The sequence below is a fragment of the Symphodus melops genome, assembly GCF_947650265.1.
Source record: "Symphodus melops genome assembly, chromosome: 12".
In the NCBI taxonomy this organism is placed as follows: Eukaryota; Metazoa; Chordata; class Actinopteri; order Labriformes; family Labridae; genus Symphodus; species Symphodus melops.
The window spans coordinates 10,991,414-11,013,514 of record NC_136702.1 but is presented as its reverse complement, the minus strand read 5'-3'; the positions used below and the strand labels follow the sequence as shown (position 1 = coordinate 11,013,514).

Below are 22,101 nucleotides of genomic sequence, written 5' to 3'. Positions count from 1 at the left end.
CCCATATCCACTAATTACATTTTCATTTATTTCACCTTTATTTAATGAGGTATGTCCCATTGACATTAAGAACCTCTTTTCTAAGGGAGACCTGGCCAAGACAGTCAGCAGCATAAACACCTACAGTGAGATACACACAGAGACACAAAGGAAGGCTAAATACATTAAAATGTGTATTAACAGGGAACTGTCTATGAGTAAAATCTGGAAAACATTCACATCCTATCGAACCTGATTCCAGTTCTTTCATTTCAGTCATTTCCAGTTATTCCAGGTTGAGGGTGGAGAACACCCAAAAGCCCTTTTCCCAATTCCTGTCTGGGCATTTTGGAGAGAGAGCATAAAGTGGTCCTGAGAAGGCACATAATATTGCCTGGTAGTTTTTTGCAAGATGAAACACATAGATAGTGTGGGAGGGGACAAAGAACTGCCTTATATATAAAGGTGTACCAGTGTATGTTCTGCCTGAGAGTACAACGTACAATGGTGAGTCTAAGCTTTACAGTTTGTATCGTAGCGTATTTTGCACTACTCACCACTGCACTGTCGTCTTATTTAGTCGTGTACTGTACATAATAGTCTTAGCTTCATTGTTGTTCATTGTTGGTATTTAATGTTATACTTTTGTACAATGAGAGCACAGTTCACCAATGTTAAATTCCTTGTGTACACTATGTAAGCATACCTGGCCAATAAAGCGTATTCTGATTGAAGATAGATTAAATTAGGTTTTTTGATAATGAACAAAAACCTTAGCTCATTTTCGACTTTCTACTTTTTCTGCAGCAGAGTTAGAATCCATCAGCATTTGATATAATAACATGATTTTTGTGCTCAAAAATGACTCTTTTTATTGCGTCTCTGCTCAGCTCTGACCTTTGCCGATCTCTCTTTCCGTTTCATAAAGCTTGCTGTAAGAACACATTTTTTGTTAGACGTGTAGGTTGGCTGGCGTGTGTTTATGTGAAGCTCCCCTTGAGTTCTGCCAGGTGGCCTGTGTTCAGGAGCACAAAGTGATACTCTCTGTGAGTTGCAGAGAGCACCGCACACAGTGCAAGACTCTGGAGCTCAAAGAAGCTGCTGCTACTCAATGTGACGCCACAGGGCACAGACACTGTGGAGCTGCCTCAAACCGCGTCTTTAAATACAACATAGTATCGCTTCTCACACCTGACATCATCCGTTAGGCTTGGTTGGGTTAATGGTGGATCTACGCTCTCTACCCTTCTTCATTAATTACACACCACTCTGCTTCAGATGAGCAAAATTAAAGCAATAAGACATTAAATTATAAATGCAGGAGTAAAAGAAATCACAAGGATAGTGGAGATCTATAACCTCCAGTGCTTTTGGCCAGTTTACTGCAGTAAAAGCATACTGTTAATAGTTTCTTTTTTTTGGTTTCATGCTTTAGTGTTATTCATCACTCTAAATGCACATCTAGTTAAAGAGAAGTAAACCTTTGTGATTCCGAGAAGCCTTGCGATTCACAGCCTCTCTTCTGGCAGCGGTGCGGCTCATTGTCATGCATCCTGTGGTGCTATCTGCCTGTGGTCCACATACAGTGCTCACTTATGTGAGCTGCTCCAAGCCTACACTGCATGGGGCAGTGTTTCAAAAGAAATACAAAAATGTGAAGTATGTTGCTATCCAAGTGACCAGAGATGGATGCAACTGTTCTTACTGCACGTAAATGTCAAGAAAACTGCTTAAGATATCTGCAAAGAAGAGAAGTGATAGACAAGTCTAGTTTTGGTCATATTTAAGTTTTTATGCACACAAGAACTGTTGATGTTGTTGATCTTTGATGCTGTTAATAAGCATTATGTATCTATAATCTGCAGTTTTCATGATAGACTTTGTAGAACTGCACAGGTGAACTTTTGTGTAGTGATTAGTCGAATACTCAAATAGACATTAAATAGAGAAAATAAATCAATACAGCAATGTTTTATATTTACCTTTTATATTACATTTCTATGTTGTTGTTTTTTTACAAAGCAATATTATCCTGCAATATTTTATTTAAGTCATATCACAATTTCTGAAACCCATGAGCTTTTGTTATTTATTGACAAAAAATGATCCTGAGTGTCCCAGCTCAAGGGCGAGACTTGTAAAAAAGACCATTGAAGAAGTCTCTTTAGTGACATTATTAAAGCTTAGTCTACATTTAAGACCAGCTGACTTCCAGGATTACATTGTGACTAATGTGTTCCGCACCTTTTGCGCTCTGAAGGACTGTGTCCTTTCAGCCAATGACCATTGACACGCTAATAATAATAATACATTTTATTTGTTTGATTGGGCCTTTCAAGCCACCCAAGGTCACCTTACATAGGATAAAAACATAAAATAACACAAAATATTAAGACCAAATATTGACATAAAATAAAATATAATACAAAAAAACCCAAAAAGCAAGTGTAGTGTGCAGTGACCAGTTAGAGTGAGTATGCGAGTTTGAACAGGTGGGTTTTGAGTTTGGATTTGAAAGTGGAGATGGAGTCTGAATGTCTTATGTGTGGGGGGAGGGAGTTCCAAAGTCTGGTTTGCAGAGCAGCTGAAGGCTCGGGCACCCATGGTACTGAGGTGTAGTGTGGGGATGGTTAGTCAGTCAGCTCAACCGACAGAGGTTGAGTGGAGGGTGCGTGAGGGGCTGCAGTGGTGAAGGAGGTCGCAGAGGTGCCGTGGGTTTGATGAGAATAGAGGTGATGTGGTCAGATGATTTGGTGCGGGTGATGATCCAGGCGGCTGAGTGTCAAATTCACATGCTAATGCTAGTGGATTAGATGACCTGTAAAACAAATGAAAATCTAACCACCTACAATACTAAAATCCAGCCCCAAAGCTCAGGATTCTGCATTTTCAGAATGAAGAATCTTTAAATAGAGATTAATCATAAAATAATGATCTAGCCTAAATCCATATTTTCTGTTTATAAAGGGTGTAGTTATTAAATTTTTTATCACCATATTTTTATAGTGTTAGTTTATCTTTTTACTATCAGTGGATTTTTTGTATTTCTATCGCTTGGTTTTTCCTTTTCCTTTTCTCTGACCCTTGTGCTGCTGTAACACATGAATTCCCCCTTCAGAGGGATCAATAAGTTTATCATATTTTAGCATGTTTAAAAAAAACAAAGAAACAACTCTTTTTTTCTAGACTAAAAGTCTTTTCAGTCTGTGAATTTGACATTTTCTTTTGTTTTTTAAGAACTTTAATTAAACTCTTTAATGCAAAAGTGTCTCCTTCGGGCGTCTCTCTTATTGAATCAGGCTCTGTGACAAAGAGCCCACAGATATTCACAGCTACTGTCTGGATGAGTAGTTGCTGAAGAGGCGAAGTTTACAAACTGACACTGAGGCTCTCCACAAAACACTTGTTTGGCACTGAGCCTTTTCATGCATGGGAGGGAGCAGCCAGGGGTTTGGTGCCTTGCTTAAGGGGCATGTTGAGAAAGCAAAGAGCATTTACTCAGCCTCTTTTTATTCTGTGTTTATTTTTCCAGTTTCTTTTATTCACAGTAGGTTTTTGGCACGTTCCCCAGGCATTAAATTGCTGTTATGAATTTCAAACACATTCCTTTTTTCCAAACAAAGACATTCTTGGCATACTCGAAAGCCAAGCCAACATTGGCCAAAACAGAATGTAATTTTCAGGAATGGTCATTCAGTAATCAAGCCTTTTCACAGTCGCACATGTTTTACATTTGACTCAGTATCCATCACATAGGAATTTAGCACTGATAATAATCAAAAACATGAATCATAGTTGCAAAACTAAGCAGGATTAATCAATTTCTTTACTTTTTTTCTATTCATTGAATTGTTTGAAGAAAAAGAAAACTGTCACCATATCTGTTGATTCACCATTCAGAACTTTTTTTATTTACTCTCCATTTTCTATTAACTGTACATGTTATTCTGTTTCACAATGAAGGGCGTCCTAAATCTGTATTAAGTATGTGCAGTCCACATATTCTCAATTCATACAAGAGGGTCTTACAATGTTGGACTCAAAAATTTGTGCGTACCAGCCAATTTAGTTCTCACCACCTTGCGTATGTTAGTAAATAAGAGTCAATCAAAATTAAAAGGCGCGTTTCCGCATCCTGCAATCCTACCACGCCCCCATCTCTCCATTTAAGGACATTCGATTGGCGTATCTGGATTGAGAGCAGTAAGATGGAGACGAAGTTCATAGGAGATAGCCCCAAAACGCTAAAAAGGTCAGTGTGTCTGGGGGCTTAGGCGCAGTTACAGTGAATTACACAGTTGCATCAATTCTTTTGACATTGGCAGTTGGAATCAGCTGATCAGTCATTTGACACACACTAAAGATATGCTCTATTTTGAAGGCAAGGGCTGCAATCTCTTTCAGCAGAGCTAGATCTTTACACTTCCATTGACCTAAATCACAATCATGTATGTTCCCTTCACGCTCCTAAATAGGTTCCAATTAATCAGCTGGTTTTGGTGACAGATGTGATACTTCATGGCATGACGAGTAGAGGCATACATTCCTTGATTATTACATTTATTTTAAATTTTAGAAAAAGTGGCTACTTTAAATTCAGTCATTTTAGAGAGGCTCTTATGTGCCACCAAGTAAAGCTTGCTGGTCACCAGTTAAATAATAAATGGATATCTAGCTCTGCATTCTCCTTTGCATTGAGTTGAAGTGTTTGATAAGAAATAATGTACCTGATGGAACTAACCTCCTGTTCTCACAGTACAGCTTGATCTTTCCCTTTACCCTAATTGAGTGATAAAACTGTCATGGATCACAGAGTCTTGGCCTCAAACTACATGAAGCCCAGTCAACTTGAAGAGAACATGAGCCCTTCTAACACTGAAACAAATGTTCAGTTCTTTAATAATGCTTTCTTTTTCTAGACTAAATTTGACAGTGAAAAACTTCCTGAACATGACTTTTTCCAAAGTAATACCAGGATCATGTGAATCTACTTATAAAATAATCAGCATCTGAAATTGATGATCATTTGCATTTTGGCTTTTTGTGCGGCAAGAATCTAAAAGCAGGTGTCCTGTGGAAATGCAGGTATGAGTTACACATGCTGTGGCTGGACGGGGTTTTGTAGATGCCTTGCAGACTTGTCTAGTCTCCACACACACTGGCAGGGCTTCCATGAGATACCAGAGTCTGGCTGGCGCCACCGTCTCCAGCTGAGCCAAACAAGACGAGTAGGCTTGCTCTGCCACACACTCAGAGGTGTCTCTTAAACCTCAGCAGAGCACATTACATCATTGACCCCAATACAGCCCACAGCCAAGATATTTCACCACCCTTTACCGTCATGGGAATTTGCACCTGACTGACATCTATTTTGATCCATAAGCAGTGAAGAATGAGAGATTCTCAGAGTACTTGTTGTGGATTTGCTTGTGCATAATTTGGCATATCATGACAGGCGGTAACAGCTGCTAAAGCATGCAATGCACTCTGATGGAAGCTGCGATGATGAAACCAGGGTGACCTGATTTATTAGTACACAAGCGTCTGGACAGGAGTCACAGGAAGTATTTCCATAAGGATTTTCTGGGGACTTGACATGAGAGGCACGGAGGGCTCTCTAAAAAAAAGAAGCCCCCCAGGCCCATCTTTTGCAAGTGGGCGGAGGGTCTAAAATAAAATCAGCTGTCACTGTGTGCTCGTTGGACAGAGTTGAAAACATCGTACTGGAGCTGGTCTCCAACACTGATTGGGATTTGCTTTCGGCTTGGAACGACCCTGCAGGCCAGGGGTGCAGTGGCCTTTCTGTGGGATTTTCTACCTGCTGAGCTTGTATTTTCATTATTCATTACTTACCTGGTAGGTGATCAGCATTTTAAGAGCAATGTTGTTGTGCGTGTCTACAATTCTATGGAACTATTGGAATGATTTGTGTTTTTTAAACTACATTTTGTAGTGATCATTTTAAAGTCGGAAAATGTAACACAAACCTTCCTTAAATGATCAGCTGATAAAACATGAAAAACCTCAACCGAATTATGGTGGTACAGCAGACAAAATGACCATTTATGTCAGACCTGCAGAGACATAGACTGTGACCACAATACCAAATTTAACATGGCTCCCTTTTTTGGATTTAGATGGGATAAGTTCATCAGTTTCATATAGATAGACTGAGCTGATGGGTAAACAGAACCTAGAGCTGTAAATGTGGTTGTTCTGTAGCACTATTGCCTCATGGTATGAAAAATACCATAGTTTATATTTTTATAAACTATGCCTCAAACAAAACATTATCAATGTAGTCTATCTGGGAATAAAAGCTTTGGCCTTGCAACCTCCCATTAGATTTTACTGAGAAACACAACCCTTCATGGTTAAGGTTTAAAATAGTCATGATTTATTTTAGCAAGTACATGGCGCCGGGATTACTTCACTTTCTTGTTATTTGAGCTCTCAGCCTGATCTTAAGTGTCAGAGATAGCCTCTGACTGTTGACAGATTTTTTTTGGCAGTAAACTGTAGTTCCTCTTGCAATAATTTACTGTCTCTTCATCCTTACCCTCAAGACCTAGCCAGAACATGTGTTGGTGCAGAATTCCCCTCCGATGACAATTTATGAGAAAAGTCCAAAATTGAACTAAAAATGTGTTGTAAATGAATTTAAGGGTTTTACTTTTGGAGTTGCATAATGCTTGTTCTGTGTCCATCTGAATGGACTGATTGGTTTACAAAAACATAGCCACCATTCCTTCAAGTCTAAAATAGACCATCCAGGGGGACTGCAAAGCAACAAATCAAAAATGACTGAATGAGTTTACCCTTGGGAAGCAGGTAACTACAGTGCAATGCCCCAAAAGTTGATTAAATGTATTTTGCCCCATCATCCATCAATTATCTGCACCTGAGGGAACAGATTTCTAGAAAACAAAGGTGGTAAATCTTTCTGATTTTGTGTTTCCTTGATTCTTATTTCAGTGCTATTTTACATGTTGCATGCAGACTGAGGTTGTAATAATGAACTGGACATACACATATAGCTTAAAGTGCTTTCAATTCATCACAGAAGACAAAGTACAGCATATAATCTTTTTTAGAAATGCAGTTAGTCTTCAGGGTAATATGGGTGCTTTAGAAACATTAACGTTTGGATTCATGTTTCGGCCTATAAAATTACAGCATATTTATATCCAAAAGAAACTGAGGTGTGAATAATTTGAATTCACAAATGTTGAGTCAGCAGCAGCGCTGATGTGTGGAGTCTGCAGATGTTAGGGAGTTGCAACACCCTGCCAGCTAAACTGGTATATTACTTTGAGTACTTTGATGCAATACAAGACATTTACAGTATCTACGTGAACCTAAGATGAAGAGAAAAGATTGTAATGTCCATCCATCCACAACAATACATGCATAAACCCCATGACACATGATTGAATTCATTGGTAGTAGGGTCTGCAAGCAATGCCTTTATGACAGAATCCAGTAGAAGTGACAACACAATGGTTTTAAAGATTCTTCATTATTCATTATCTCCTCAATGTGATCTAAAATTATAGGGAGTAGTACTTACTGCGAAACCATTATTTTGTAGTATATTTACTTGAAATGTCCACACTAAAGACAATCAAGACAATCAAGACAATAAAGACAATCATTTATTTGGATACATTTGTATACATATTGGCTGAAAAACGTTAATGTGCACATGCAGAATCTCTGTTAATCATGCTATCTGCATATCAGTCTAATATTGCAGCCAAAAAAGCCTCGAACTTACAAATAATTCTCTTAAAAAAAGCAGCATGCTGTATACAGAGAAGACTCTGACAGTGTTAGCAGTGCTTTAATTGGACGTGTACCACTCTTCAACAAGTACTTGACACCTAACAACAAAACATTAGAAGAATCATCAAAGAATTATATTTTGCTGGCTATCTCTGCCTTAGCTGCTGGCAGCGCAGGTAACCAGGGCAGGACTTCCTGAAAGAGATTTAACCCAGAGGAACCGGATTCACTCTGTGGACTCAGAGGTCATCCCACTGACCAACTGTGAGGCCATGTACCAGGCAGCTGTCTCCAAGCGAGCAGACAACACCATCCCCAGCGGGGTACTCTCACTTGTGCATGAACATGTAGTGTTTTACCAACAACAAACATTTATTATAATTATCGTATTTTCAAGCATTGCAGAAACCATTTGTGTAATTTGAAAAAAAAAAAAAAAAAATATATATATATATATATATATAATGTGGTTTAATACATTGTTTTGCTTGCTTTCCTGTTGTTGGCTTTAGCCTTTAGCCACTATGCTGTACACTATTAAGGGTTACACAGAAGCTCAGTCGCACTGGTCACCAGTGTTGACCAGTGTTGTCATGCAGTATTAGTGGAGGGGATGACAGTTTTGATGTTGGAGTAAGAGAGCCAGCAGTCTTGCATATACATGTATATAAATAGAGTAGAAACATGAGACTCCCCTTACAGGACAGAAAATAGAAGAAGGCTTGAGAAACAAAACAATTGTTGGTTTAACTTTGAAATAGCTTTAACATTCCCTTATGTAGATTTAAAGTTTACAGATGACATAACAGCCTATTATGTACTGTGTGTGTGTGTGTGTGTGTGTGTGTGTGTGTGTGTGTGTGTGTGTGTGTGTGTGTATTTTTGTTTGTGTGTGTGTCTAGAAAGAGAGAGAAAGAAAGAAAGAGAGTGACTGCATAACTGCATAAAGCATTGGCTTAACAGCAGCCTGCACTGCATGCACACCAGACAGAACGGCCCTATTAAGCATTCGTTTGATTTCAGGTCTTGTCGACGAGGAAGCAGCTAATGATATTTCCTGCTTCATTAGGTCATGGAGGAGTCGGAGGTCTGTTCCCTGCCTGGGGGACTTGCCAGTGTGAGGAAGCAATTTGAGATCCAGGAAACTGCAACTTCACACAATGTAACCCAGTTCCACTTTCAGCACAGAACCATGCAGGTACACATGTAGACCACACTTAACATACTTCAAGCATGCTTAGAGTGTGAGAGGATGACTGTTATTGGTAACAGTTCTTCCGAGCCTGAACACCTTTAGCCTTCCATGGAAGACTTTGTATGTTAAATATGTGCCGAATACTATCTTACATATCAACACTGGAGCACGGTGTAAGTTAACTAACTCGTCATTTCAAACAGCTTTCAAGAAAACATTTTAAAGCTCAATTCAAAAGACAAAAACTTTGCAAAACACTGTGAATGATTGCCTCTTAGTTTTCAAAGTAAACAGTTTGACACATTCTTTGTCCCGTTGTCTCCATCTGTGATAGTCATTTTAAACTCCAGTACAATCTGTTAGAGTATCTTCTCTACATGATACTCACTTGTGTTGTTAAACTTTGACTGGCTGAGCGGAGTAAACTCACATTTGTATCTGTGTATGAAAAGTGGGTTAATGTGTTCAGATGAGATCAAGAAGGTTATCGATGTCTTGTGTATATTGGGTGTGGCAAACACACACTTTCTTTCTGTGTTTGATAACCACTCTCATTTCGTCTCAGGAAATGTCAAATTCTGAGGTGACAGTGTCAGGAAGCAGCAGGCAGATCCTCCCAGGCAGTCAGCAGCTCAATGTCAACCAAGACACTGTGGTAAATTGTCTATTTGTACCTGCAGGAAGTGTGATAATGCTTTGCTAATGAGCTTTTACTTTGATTCTCTTGAGTAAAAACTGTAGATTTCAATCAATCACATTTCTTAAATTGATGTTTAAGAGGTACTCGTACTGTTTAGGCTAAGAGAGTAAAAATATGTTTGCATAATGTGGTTTAAAATGTATTTTTCCATGTGTTTTCCATTTATTATTCTAAATTCATAGATCACATACAGCAACAATAACTTGGAATCGAGTTATGAAAACCATCAAGATGAAACAGGTGAGTTTATTTTAGAAATCTTTGTTTTCTTCTGCCTCAAACATTTTCGCTGTCTCGGCAATGTGAGAGCCTAACGTCATACTTTTATCTGTGCTAACTTTTAGAGGAGGAATTTCCAAGGTACTCAACAAAAGAACTAAGGGATCGCTTTGAGAGAACGATTGAGGAAGCTGCGCCACACAAACAAATTAAGGTAAGTATCTTTTACTTCTTTACTTAAGGACATGTTAAGAATATTAGGGATATTAAATCCAAAAAATATATGAAGTTAAGTCCATTAACAGTTGATTTTTATTAAAAGATTGATGTGATTAATCCCTGAGGGGAAATTAAATAAATGCCAGTTTTCAGGATTTCAATTTGAACTAATTATTGATTTCTGGCTGCAAAGAGTAAAATAATGCAGTACCATTATTCCTGGACATGTAGGTGTTTTGCTATGTTAAATTCATGTTTTATAATCTTATTTAAAATGTTATCTTTTACAATAAGAAGATTCTTTGTGTTCATTTAACTATGTACTGTGAAGGATTTTGAATTACTGACCCACACATATTATTTCTGTTCCTTAAAAAGATTGAGCGTGACATCAATCGATCTAAGTGGTCCTCAAACGTGACACAAAACAACACAATCATTAGTGAGGTGTGTGAAGCATCTGCTACTGAGGCAACAGTCAATACATCGGCTGTAGTGATGGATTATGACGACTTCCCCCCCCCTCCAACTGAGGAGTCTGACTATCTCCCACCCCCGCCTCCAGACTTACTCGGAATGCCATCAGAGAGTCCAAATATTCAAGTATGCCATTACTCACCTGAGCCGCCAGCAGCAGCAAACCCCTCCAAATACCCACTCAACAAAGAGGCTTTCTTCAAGCAGAGGAGTATGTATGAGCTTAAACGCCTCTACAAGCATATTCATCCTGAGGTCAGAAAGAATATTGAGAAGGAGTATTATGCTGATTACGAGGAAACTGAGAACAACCACTTAGAGGGCCAAGAGTATATGTATGAGGACGAAGGTGGTAGTCCAGATGATATCAACGATGAAGAAAATGGGGAATGGGAAGAGATTCTTCCTGGTGAGGTGCAGGCAATGCGTTGGATGTTTGAAAATAAGCCCCTGGATGCCATCAAAGATGAAACTCTGGATGAGAATGATGAAGACAACGACATAGGTCAACAGGAGATGATTTTTGGAAAAGATGTGAGACGTACAGCTTGGATGTTTGAGACCAAACCAATGGATGAGCTGGGTTCGCACGATGTCAACTCAACAGAATATAAAAACAAATTCAACAAATTAGACAAAGGAGATGTTCGTGCTGCGGCCTGGTTGTTTGAAACTCAGACAATGGACACTCTAAATAAAATGCATAAGGAGGAGGATTTAACAAAAGAGATTGTCTTCACAGAAGAAGATGGAAATGCTACCATTTACATGATCGACAATAAGTACATGGCAAGCCTTGGACACACAGAAACCATTGATGAGAGCCATCTGCTGAGTCTGAGGTCAGTATTAGAGGAAATTAACGATGAAGTGAAAACTGTTACAAGCACTTTCGACACTCAGTTTAAATGCATCATCATGGGACAGTCAAGCCAAATGCTGGAGGTCAAGTCTGTGCGTAAAATTGAAACTGAATTGGAAAACTCTATTGCCTCACGTTGGCTTTTCGATACCCAACCGCTGGACATGACAAACAGAGAACCCTCAGCTTTGAAACTTGTGTGTAGCCTTTCCATGGAGGATAGCAATAAGGGAGACTGGGGTAGGTGGTTGTTTGAGATAAAAACATTGAATTCTCTGAATGAGTGGGAAAGTTCAAAAATTGAGGATAAAGAGATCATCCGAGCCGATGTGCGCAAACACTGCTTAGTGTTTGAAACCCAGCCAATGGATTCTTTGAAGGATGACTCCAATGCTAGGCCCCAGTCTCTTGAAGATATTATTGGGGGCAATGTTAGATCTGCCAGACATTTTTTTGAAAGCAGCCCTCAAGCAGTGAGAAAGACTGGGCCTGAAGTCGGAAAACTTCGAAAGGCAACAGTAAATGAAGAAATGAAAGGGGATGTGAGACACCAAAAATGGCGCTTTGAGAGCCAACCTCTTGAGCATATAAGAGAGGAGAAGAAAGAGGTTACTCGCACTGTGGACATTGCAAATGACCTCACACAGGAGGATGGGACAAGCTGCAGGGCAGATGTTCGCAAGAATTGCTGGGTATTTGAAACCCAGCCAATGGACACTTTAAAAGACGATTCAAATGCAAGTCCCCTGACAAAAGAAGAAATTATTGCCGGTAATGTGAGATCAGCTAGACATTATTTCGAAACAAATCCATCTGATGAGTATAAGGAGCTTGCAGAGGTGGGCAAACTCAAAAAAGCAGTAGCACTTCATGAGGAGAGGGGTGATGTTAGACATCAAAAATGGAGATTTGAAAGTCAACCCATTGAGCAGATAAGAGAGGAAAAGAAGGAAATCATTAGAACGATTGACATGGAAGAAATTGATAAAGTGGATGTCTTGAACTACAAGCAAATCTTTGAAAGAACAGATTGTAACCGGAGAGATGAATCTCAAAAGATTATAATCGAGGGTGTGACTTCAGGTTCTGTGAAATCAAATACAAATCTGTTTGAGTCAACTCAACTGTATGCCATGCAAGACAGCTCAGGACACTTCCATGAGGTGAAAACAGTGCGACGGGAAGAGGTTGTGAAAGGAGATGTAACAACGTGCAAGTGGATGTTTGAAACACGCCCAATTGACCAATTTGACGAAACCATCAATAAATTCCAAATTATCAAAGGTATATCGAAACAAGAAATCGAGTCCGGTGATGTTAAAACTGCTAAGTGGCTGTTTGAAACACAGCCCCTTGATTCAATTAAATATTTCAGCAATATTGAAGATGAAGAAGTTGTGGGGACAAGTTCAAATCAAGACATAATGAAGGGCGATGTGAAAACCTGCAAATGGCTATTTGAGACAAAACCAATGGACATCTTGTATGAAAGAGTGGAGTTAAAAGCTGAGAATGAATCTGATGAAGTACAAAAAGGAGATGTGAAAACTTGCACATGGCTTTTTGAGACACAAGCACTCGATACTATCCATGATGAAGCAGAGACTGTTCTGAAAACAAGCAGTGTGAATCAGGAGGACATTAGAGGAAAAGATGTAAGAATGGCTTGTTTTCTCTTTGAGACAGAGAAGCTGGAGAATCTCACCGGAGAGGAGACAAACTCTTTCAAACGTGTCACTGAGATAGACATTGCATCAGGAGATGTGTCAAAGATGAAGTACATTTTTGAGAATCAGACATCCGATATTCTGACTTCTACGTCTGAAGAAGTTAGGCAAAAGCTCAAGCGAGTTCAAACTGAGGACATACAAAAAGGAAACGTAGTGAACTGCAAATGGCTCTTTGAAAACCAATCCATAGATACAATACATGATAGCCAAGAAGAATCGATGGGCGGGCGTACAATAAATGATGTGCAAGGAGGGGACGTTGATAAGGGGCGTTTTATTTTTGAAACCTGCTCCTTGGATAAGATTCAGGAGGGGTCCTCTGAGACAAACTCAGAGCTGTCGAAAGGGCAAAAGATTTTCAGAGATGAAGATGAGAGGGGTGATGTGAGAAATTACACTATGATGTTTGAAAATCAGCCCCTCTATGCCATTCAGGACAAAGAGGGCCTTTATCATGAGGTCACCACTGTCACCAGTGAGGAGGTTACAAGAGGTGATGTCGTTGGAACTCGATGGTTGTTTGAAACAAAGCCCCTTGATACTATTAAGGACATGGATGAGGTTTATATAATTAAATCTGTCACACAACAGGATGTGCAAAAAGGAGACGTCACCTCTGCCAAGTGGCGATTTGAGACACAGCCTCTTGATAGGATTGCTGAGGAAAAGAAGGCCTTGATAAAAACTGTGGATGATATTCAAGGAGGCAATGTTAGAATGAACAAAAATCGTTTTGAGTCTGATGCTATCTCTGAAGAATCTGTAAGAACAGTAAATGTAAGTGAAATACAGAAAGGAGACGTAAGGACTGCTAAATGGAGGTTTGAAACCCAGTCAATTGACAAAATAAGAAGCATGAGCTCTGAAAATCTAATTGAAACCGTTAAAAAAGAGGATGTTTCAAAGGGAGACGTTAAGCATTCAGTTTGGCTGTTTGAGAAAAATCCTCTTGACCATATTAAAGAGGTAGATGAGCATGAAGATCGTCCTACCATCACTCAAGAAGAGATATCTAGTGCGGATGTAAAGACAACAACTTGGCTTTTTGAAACAACTCCATTAAACCACTTTAATGAGACAAAGATGGAGAAGACTGAAATCCTCGGCAAGAGCGTCAAGGGAACTCTTGAAGAACTTTACAGCCAGAAGATGGTCAAGTCAAAGGGAATTCTCCTTGAAGCTGATGAAATTGGAGACGTTAGGATGGCCAAGTACCAGCTAATGAATCAGCAGTCTCCAGAGATTCAGCGAGAGGAAGTTGTCAGGGGCGATCTGCAGACTATTATGATGAACCTACTAAACCGACAGGAAATTAAAGAGCAGCAGATTGTCATAGATTCAGAAGAGAAGGGTAACATCAGTTCAACAGTGCACCAACTATTCAACCAGGAGAGAGACAGCAGTGTTGCGAGGGAGGAAATATTACGAGGTGACATTCAGGAAGCTATTAACAACCTTTTCAGCGAGGGTGGGTTGGCAAAACATGGACTACTCATCCAGGAGGATGAGAAAGGGGATGTGCAGATGACCATATATTCCCTTCTCAATAAACAAGAAAATGCAAGTGTTGAGAAGGAAAGCATTGTAAAAGGGGATATAAAGAGTGCTCTTCAAAACTTGGCGAGTGCAGACAAGGGAGATCAGGCTGTCAAAATAAAGGTTGAAGACACTGAAAGAGGGAATGTCAATTTTTACTCAACCTGCATTGAATCGGGAGCTCTAGATTATCTGAAACAGCTTCATTTAGGACCTGGTGAGACTCAATCAGAGACAGCCGAAAAAGAGAAGATCCTTGGGGGCAATATCAAGAGTACAAAGCTCATCCTTGGTCGCAATCAAACTCAAATTGAGCGTTCAGTTGAGGATATTGTACCCGGAGATGTTCACAACACGGTGAAAGTTTTCATGTCAGAGCCAACTGTCTCATTAGAAAAACTCCAAAAGGAGGAGATAGTCAAAGGTGATTTAAGAGCTGCTTTGAATTCATTATCCTCCTCAGCAAATCAGACAGTTGTTGTAGAGAAAGAGGAAGTGGTGAAAGGCAACATACCCAAAGCCCTGCGGTGCCTGGAGAGGGCTCAAAAGCGGTACAAGGAGTTGGAAAAGCCAGATATCATACCAGGCAATATCAAAGGGGCTCTGAGATCTCTTGAGAAATCAGCAACATCCAGAGTAGAAGCTGCTGTTGATGATTTAGTTTCTGGGGATGTGAAGGCCACTCTTAAATCACTGGAGGAGGCAAAGCGAGCAGTAAAAGAAGTTGAAAAAGAAGAAATTGTGAGGGGCGATATTCGTGTTGCAATGCGAAGTCTACATGATGCCTCCAGTGAGAGGAAGATGAGTCAACAAGAAGTAGACGTTCAGGGAGACGTCAGAGGAAAGATTCAGCTCTTGATGGAGTCTCCATCTTCACCGAGGATGCAAAGGAGCCCAATCGTTGAGGATGATGTAAAGGGGGATGTAAAGATGTCAATAAAGTCATTATATGAGACTCAGGAACAAACCCAGCTGGGGAAGGAAGAGGTGCTAAAGGGTGATGTAAAAGGCACGATTAAATCCTTGTTGGAAACAGCACAGCGTGAAACTCCCAAAGTCAAACTTGGAGCATACAGAAGAGTCAGGGTCAAGCAGAGCCCTCCAGTTAAAAACCTAAAGGACGATGCACAACGGAACATACAAAAGATAAAGACAGCCAATTTGGTTGAAACATCAAAAGAAAGCAAATCCATCTCAAATGAAACTGAAATAATGAGAACAAAGTCAAGTTCTGTGAAGCAGTCTGCTCAAAAATCCACAACAGTAGTGGAGCATAAAACGATTACACAAAACCATGGCATCAAAACATTAAAGACAGAATTCCGTAATCTAAAGCCGAATCCAAAAGGAATGATTAGAGTAGATCAAACAAATGTAAAAACTGATGTTTTAATGGTCATACCACACACCCCAGAGCCTGATCTGCCTCTTCCACCTCCACCTCCACCAGTGGTAGACACTGACCTTCCCCCACCTCCTCCTCCGACCTCTGTTGTTTCTGACATTGACCATCTTCCTCCTCCACCCCCTCCACTCACCAGTGAACAGGACTTCCTCCCACCTCCTCCATCTCAACAGGAACTGGAAAATATGCCTGCACATGCAATTCATCCATCACCAGCTAAAGCTCAAAAGATGACCGTGAAAAAAGTAAAAGCTCCCATTGTACATCCGGTCCCGAAGCTTGAGCCTAAAGTAGAATTAAGTGAAGCTAAAAAAGTGGCGGTCAAAACTGAGAAAGTGGTGGAATTAAGCCAAAAACAAACAAAAACAACAATCCAAACAAACCGTGATATCCCTCCGCCACCTGCTTCTCCACAACCACTAAAGAAAGTCTACATCTCTCCTGTAAGATTCACCCCTCCACCCTCTCCTCCACCTTTAATGAGAGGGAATATGAGTAAATTTAACACAGCATTAATAAAAGCAGAAGAAAAGTACAGAATGCTAAAGGAGGAAAACACACCGCCAACCACTCCAACACCCACTTTCATCCATGATTCAGTTACATCTGCTCTTGAAATGCTTTCCAACAAAGATACAGAACAGTTCAATAACAAAAAATCACAAATCAAACCTCAGACAGCTGAAAATATGTCATTGAGTATTCGCTCAGATTCCAAATCCAGTGATCTATCTAAGGATACTGTGGTCTCAAATACTACCCAAAGCAATTTCAGTGCTAGTTCTCTCCTCTCAGACTCAACAGTTATATCTTCTGCCAAACAGCAAGTTGTCTCTAATGAGATGTCTAAGGTTGTCTCCTTTCAGAAGACCTCTTCTGTCTCAGCTGTCAGACAGGAGATGCATACAACCTCACAGAAAACCTTTTCTGTTTCCTCCACTCTGTCTGCTCAGTCGGTCATGGCTGACCAAGTCCACACCTCAGTTACTGAAGTTGCAAGAACAGAAAACATGCTGGCTGAAACAAAGATGGATCCTAAAAATCTGAAAACAAAGGGCTCTGACAAATATGAAGATCAAAATGAAGCTATAAAATATACTGATAAAGTCCCTATTATAACAGCAAAATCACAGTCTGACAACAAGCAGACCCAAGAGAATTCAACACCAGAATTACCCAATAATCTTCCCGTTCAGTCAGACAAAAAAGTAAAGGAGTCCAAATCCCCACAGCGCGACAACAAGAGGAAAACCGATGCTTCCCCTACCAAGAACAAAGGGACAGTTTCAGATCTACCAGTGCAACAGGAAAAGGCAGCTTCCAATGTGAATGGAAAAAATGGAAAACCCAGCCAAAAGGGGAAAAAGAACAAGCCGGAAAAGCAAGTTGAGGCAAAAACATCCAATGAGACTGAGAAAAACAGTGTTTCCCAAGAAGTCATGGTGGAACTGAAGGAAGCGACTGAGGGGATTACAAAAGTTGCTCCTTCTCTTGCTGCTGCCTCCATGTCTGCTGTTAATGTTTGCATAACTGACACCCAAACAGAAAATCCAACTCCAGCAAAGAAGAAAAAGAAGTCAAAGAAATCTAGACAGCAACATGTGGAAGTTATAGAGGCCAAGACAGCTTTGTCTGAAAAAGTTGAACAAACTCAGGTGACAATTGCAGCCACCCAAACTCACAAAACTGTAAAAGAAGAGCATATTCAAGTCATTACGACAGAAAGTAAAGAAGATCAGAGCTTCCAGCAACCAAAAGCAGCTCAAAAGAATGGGAAGGGATCTCAAAAGAAGAAAGGGCAGACAGTTATTCAGCAAAGTGTGGTGGAATCACCGGGAAAAAATGAGGATGTCGCAGTTTCAGTGACCAAGTCGAAACAACATGAAGCTGAAAATTCAAAAGCAAGGACAACAGAGGAATCTCAGAGGCGACACGAGCAAGTGTTAATTTCTCAAATTACAGAAATACAAAAGGTCTCTGAAAATAATGATAAAACCGTGACAACTAGGTTTGATACAGATCCAGATTGGCTCACAAGACAGAGGGAAGATAGTGAGACAATGGAAAAGCATGAAAGTGAGTCAGTGTCTGAGAAATCTGTTTCTGGCAGTGCCACACCAAGAATATCCAAGATCAGTATTGGTTCTGCCAAAATCGAAAACCAAACCAAGAAAAATACCTCCCAAGACAAAAGGAAAGAAGAGGTGAGTCCGTTCAAGTCTGTCGACCTTCGGGCTCCTTCGCCGTTGCTAAGGATGCGTTCTCCCTCACCAACGTTTATCACCATTGAATCCACAAGGAGAACTGACTCGCCCCAGAGAGTAACTCCATCCCCAACCCTGTTGCACAGGCCACCAACACCTCCCACCCCACCACCACGCAGGTGTGAGACCCCCACAATGCGCCTCTCTAGAATCACACCTTCTCCAACTTTTGACCGAGCAGAAAATTTGCCTCGACTTAAAGACACAACAGCGAAGCTCTCCCGTGGTGTAACTCCACCACCCATACTCCCCCAACAAATCTCAGAAAAGAAATCGGAGATTGTGGAATCGCCTGCATCATTCCACCGGCAAATCAAGATTGAGTCCCAACTTTTGGAGGCTTCAGGGACATTGACAGCAACAGAAAAACCCACAAAGAGTTTATCTGATGGGGCTCAGGAGGCTGATGCAAATTTTGAGCACTTTTCAGAAAATGAAGCTAATATTTCAGAAGGTTTGAATGCAAATGAAATGCAAAGTAAGTCAGAGTGCCACATGCCAATGTGTCAAAATGACACTCTTGGGGAAGATTCTGATCATTCAGAGCCATCAACTGCATCTTTCAAAGAAAAAAAAGAGTTTTTTGAAGAGGCTCAAAAGGCTGAAATAAATAAGACCTATATGCGTAAGGAGCCCATTGCTATCCCTGAACGATTGGGCTCAGACATGGAGGACAGTGAGGAGGAAAATAAAAACGAAGAAAAGGAAGAGTTTCCCAAGGCAGACTTGTCTATTCTTGTGAACAAATTCAAATCGCCTGAAGAAAAATCCCATATCAGAAAAGAAGTTATCCCACTAACAGATCAGCTTCACAATTACGCTGAAAGCACAGAAGAGCAAATAGACCTTCTGGAACAGGAAATGCCAACTTTTGATATCCGTGCTATTAAAAATGTTTTTGAACTGGTTGAGCAAAGTTCCTCAATTGGAGAGGAGAAAAAGGATCAGGAGGAGCATGTGTCAAGCCTAGGTAAAACGAAAGCAGACACTTCAAAGTGGGAAAGTCCTCAAGAGACAAAGAGAGGCTCACGGCAAAGCACCCCCCTCCCTCAGTTGAAAAATGAGCTAAAATGTGTGCCAGCTGAACCAGCAGCCTTCTCTGAAACCAAATCAATCACAGAACATTTCTCACATTTTGATGAGTTTGGTAACAAGGTCACTGGAACAAAGACTGCTGTCACTGAGCACTCCGAGAGTGTGTCAACTGAACACACTCCTTTTTCATATGCTGATGCAGTAAAAAGAAAAGCAGCCGCAGTGAAGCGAACAGAGACTTACGATGAAGACGCTACTGAGAATTTGCTGAGAAATTTCCACAAAACGTGGACAGAGAGTGAGACCGTTTTCAAGAGTCTTGGCTACACTGTTTCTGAGGAGACAACATCGCAAGTTGTGTCGCAGCAGACAAAGATGTTCTCATCGGGTAAAGACCTGCGCAGCATGAAGCAACAGAAGCCAGTGGCATGGACTTTGGATAACCATGTTGACTTTTTGTTTTGAAATGCAACATTTTAAGATTGCTACATTGTGAATCGTGTGGACTTAAACAAAAACCAACAAATAGAGAGAGCTACCCTAGCATTTGTGTGAACCTTAGGTCCAGCAGTGCTGAGAACTAAATGCAACATCAGTATGCAAACATGCTCATGCTGAATTGTAGCAGGTATTCTTCATTTGAAAACCATTCTTTACCAAATTTCATGAAATTAAATGAAATAATAGTTTGAGAAGGGATGAACCCACCATGTGATTTATTTTCCCATCCATACAGCCTATGGCTAATTAAAAGCAAAAATAAATTAATATCTCATGCCAACATCAAACCTTGAAAAGGTAGAATCTAATTATCATGGCATTAGATTAAAAGACTTATCTTAGTCGAATCACTTTGTTAAACCTTTGTGCATAGTTTTTAACAGTCAAAAATGGATTTGTTTTTAATTCAAATTGTTCTAACTTGGTAAATCAAATGTTGGCAGCATTGCATTAGTTGTCCTTAATAAAGAAAGCGTATTGCATCTTGAACTGACCAAGATAATGTCTTATTTTTAGATGCGATGAGATAGAACAGATGCATGGATGTATGTGCATGGATCTATTTGATAGGACAAAATGAAAACCAGGGAGTAAAAATCCTCTAAATCATCCCCTCCCATGAGCACTATACATGTTTCACTCATGTATAGTGAGTATAGACCAAAATAAATACGCATGACACAGTTTTACATAAAACCATGATCTTTTGTACCGCTTGTACTAATATGGTTGTTGTTGCATTGTCAAGCAAATAGAACATTTGAAATAAAAATCTAACGGTTTGCATTTTTTCTCTACAGGTTCGAGTTCCGAGGTCGGAGCTATGCACAGCTTGCTGGAGGAGAGCTTATCCGATGGATGCTGTGATAGTGGACAAAAAGAAATACCATAAATCCTGTTTCTACTGTGAACACTGCAGAAATAAATTAAGGTAAAAATGTAATATTACAATATAAATTGATACATGCCTTTGTATTTAATAACCATATGAATAATTGTTCAGATTATATACAGTGGGTTACTATTTTATGATTTTAAAGTGGTGCGTCACTGAAACAATATTCATTTCTCTTGTAGTCTTGGAAATTACGTCTCTCTCCACGGACATTTCTACTGTCTACACCATTACAAACAACTCCTTAAGTCCCATGGAAACTACGATAATGGACTTGGGCAGAAACCTCCCACAGGAAGTGTTGGTCCTATCCCTTCTGATGAGAAAATTGAATGGAGATATTCCATGAGCAGCCTAAATTCAATAGACAAAACACACACTAGTGAAAACGAAGTGACAACAACGTGTGATGAAAGCAAACCACTTTTCAACAGAATATCTGTAGTTTGGCCCCCACAGGCTGATCCCCCAAAGAAAGCTTTTAAGATAGAGGAAGACATTCAGCTAACCAAACCACAGTGGCCCCCTCCTGACAACTCCCCAAAGTCAGCCAAACACCAACACAGAAAGGCAGTTCCCAAAAGTGTTCTTTGAAAAAAAAAAAAAAAAAACCCAACCACAGTTTAATCAAATAAATCCAGAGAAGAAGCACAAAAGAAAGGGTGGTACGATAAAGATACTAAGAAAGAAAAGTCCAGTCTGTAGAGTTAAGAAAGTGATTGGTTAAAGGTCATGCTGTTAAGTAATTGAAAAAGGAACGTGTAAAGTTAGGATATGAAAGGAAACTGTGTATATATTTTTAGATGGTGTGCAGGTGCAGATAAAGCAGGTTGTAACTTTGATCGTAAGTGGAATAGAGATAGATAATGTATGGAAAAGCTTTGGAAAGTGAACATGGACATTAAGAAGTATGCCTTGAACTGACAGGTTTTTCTCTTTGATTTAATTTCTTTATTTTTTAACCAGATGTTCAGCAGTCACAATGACATATTGGTTAAACACATTTTGGCCAGAAGGAGCACTCTAAGAACTTTATCAAGGTAAATAGTAACTGAAAAGATTTTTTTTTATCAACATTTTTGTTTTGAGTTCGGTTGTAGATATAGTGACTTTTAAATTAGCTGAATAACTTTACCTCACAACTCATGCTGCTTATAGTAATATCCCGTAGTGGTCCATTAAAATAAAATCCAGCCCGATGTCTTTTCAATCCCCTTTGTTTTATTCAGTTCACTCCATTTTTTTATGCTGGTCCATAGAATATATTTTCAGTCTATAGACTTTGCTGTTGTACTATTT

General features: G+C 39.8%; 1 protein-coding gene across 2 annotated transcripts; it reads left to right on the top strand.

Moving 5' to 3' along the window:
• Positions 1–5,693: 5,693 nt before the first annotated feature.
• Positions 5,694–21,122, top strand: xirp2b (xin actin binding repeat containing 2b). 2 transcript variants are annotated; one of them, XM_079358079.1, is made up of 9 exons: positions 5,694–5,835; positions 7,926–8,087; positions 8,834–8,962; positions 9,525–9,614; positions 9,842–9,899; positions 10,004–10,092; positions 10,476–19,794; positions 20,708–20,838; positions 20,985–21,122. In XM_079358079.1, the coding sequence occupies exons 2-8, from the start codon at positions 8,037–8,039 to the stop codon at positions 20,797–20,799; spliced, it is 9,828 nt and encodes a 3,275-aa protein (XP_079214205.1). In that variant the 5' UTR covers positions 5,694–5,835; positions 7,926–8,036; the 3' UTR covers positions 20,800–20,838; positions 20,985–21,122. The 2 variants fall into 2 exon arrangements, with proteins under 2 accessions (XP_079214205.1, XP_079214206.1); XM_079358080.1 differs by lacking the exon at positions 7,926–8,087.
• Positions 21,123–22,101: the final 979 nt, after the last annotated feature.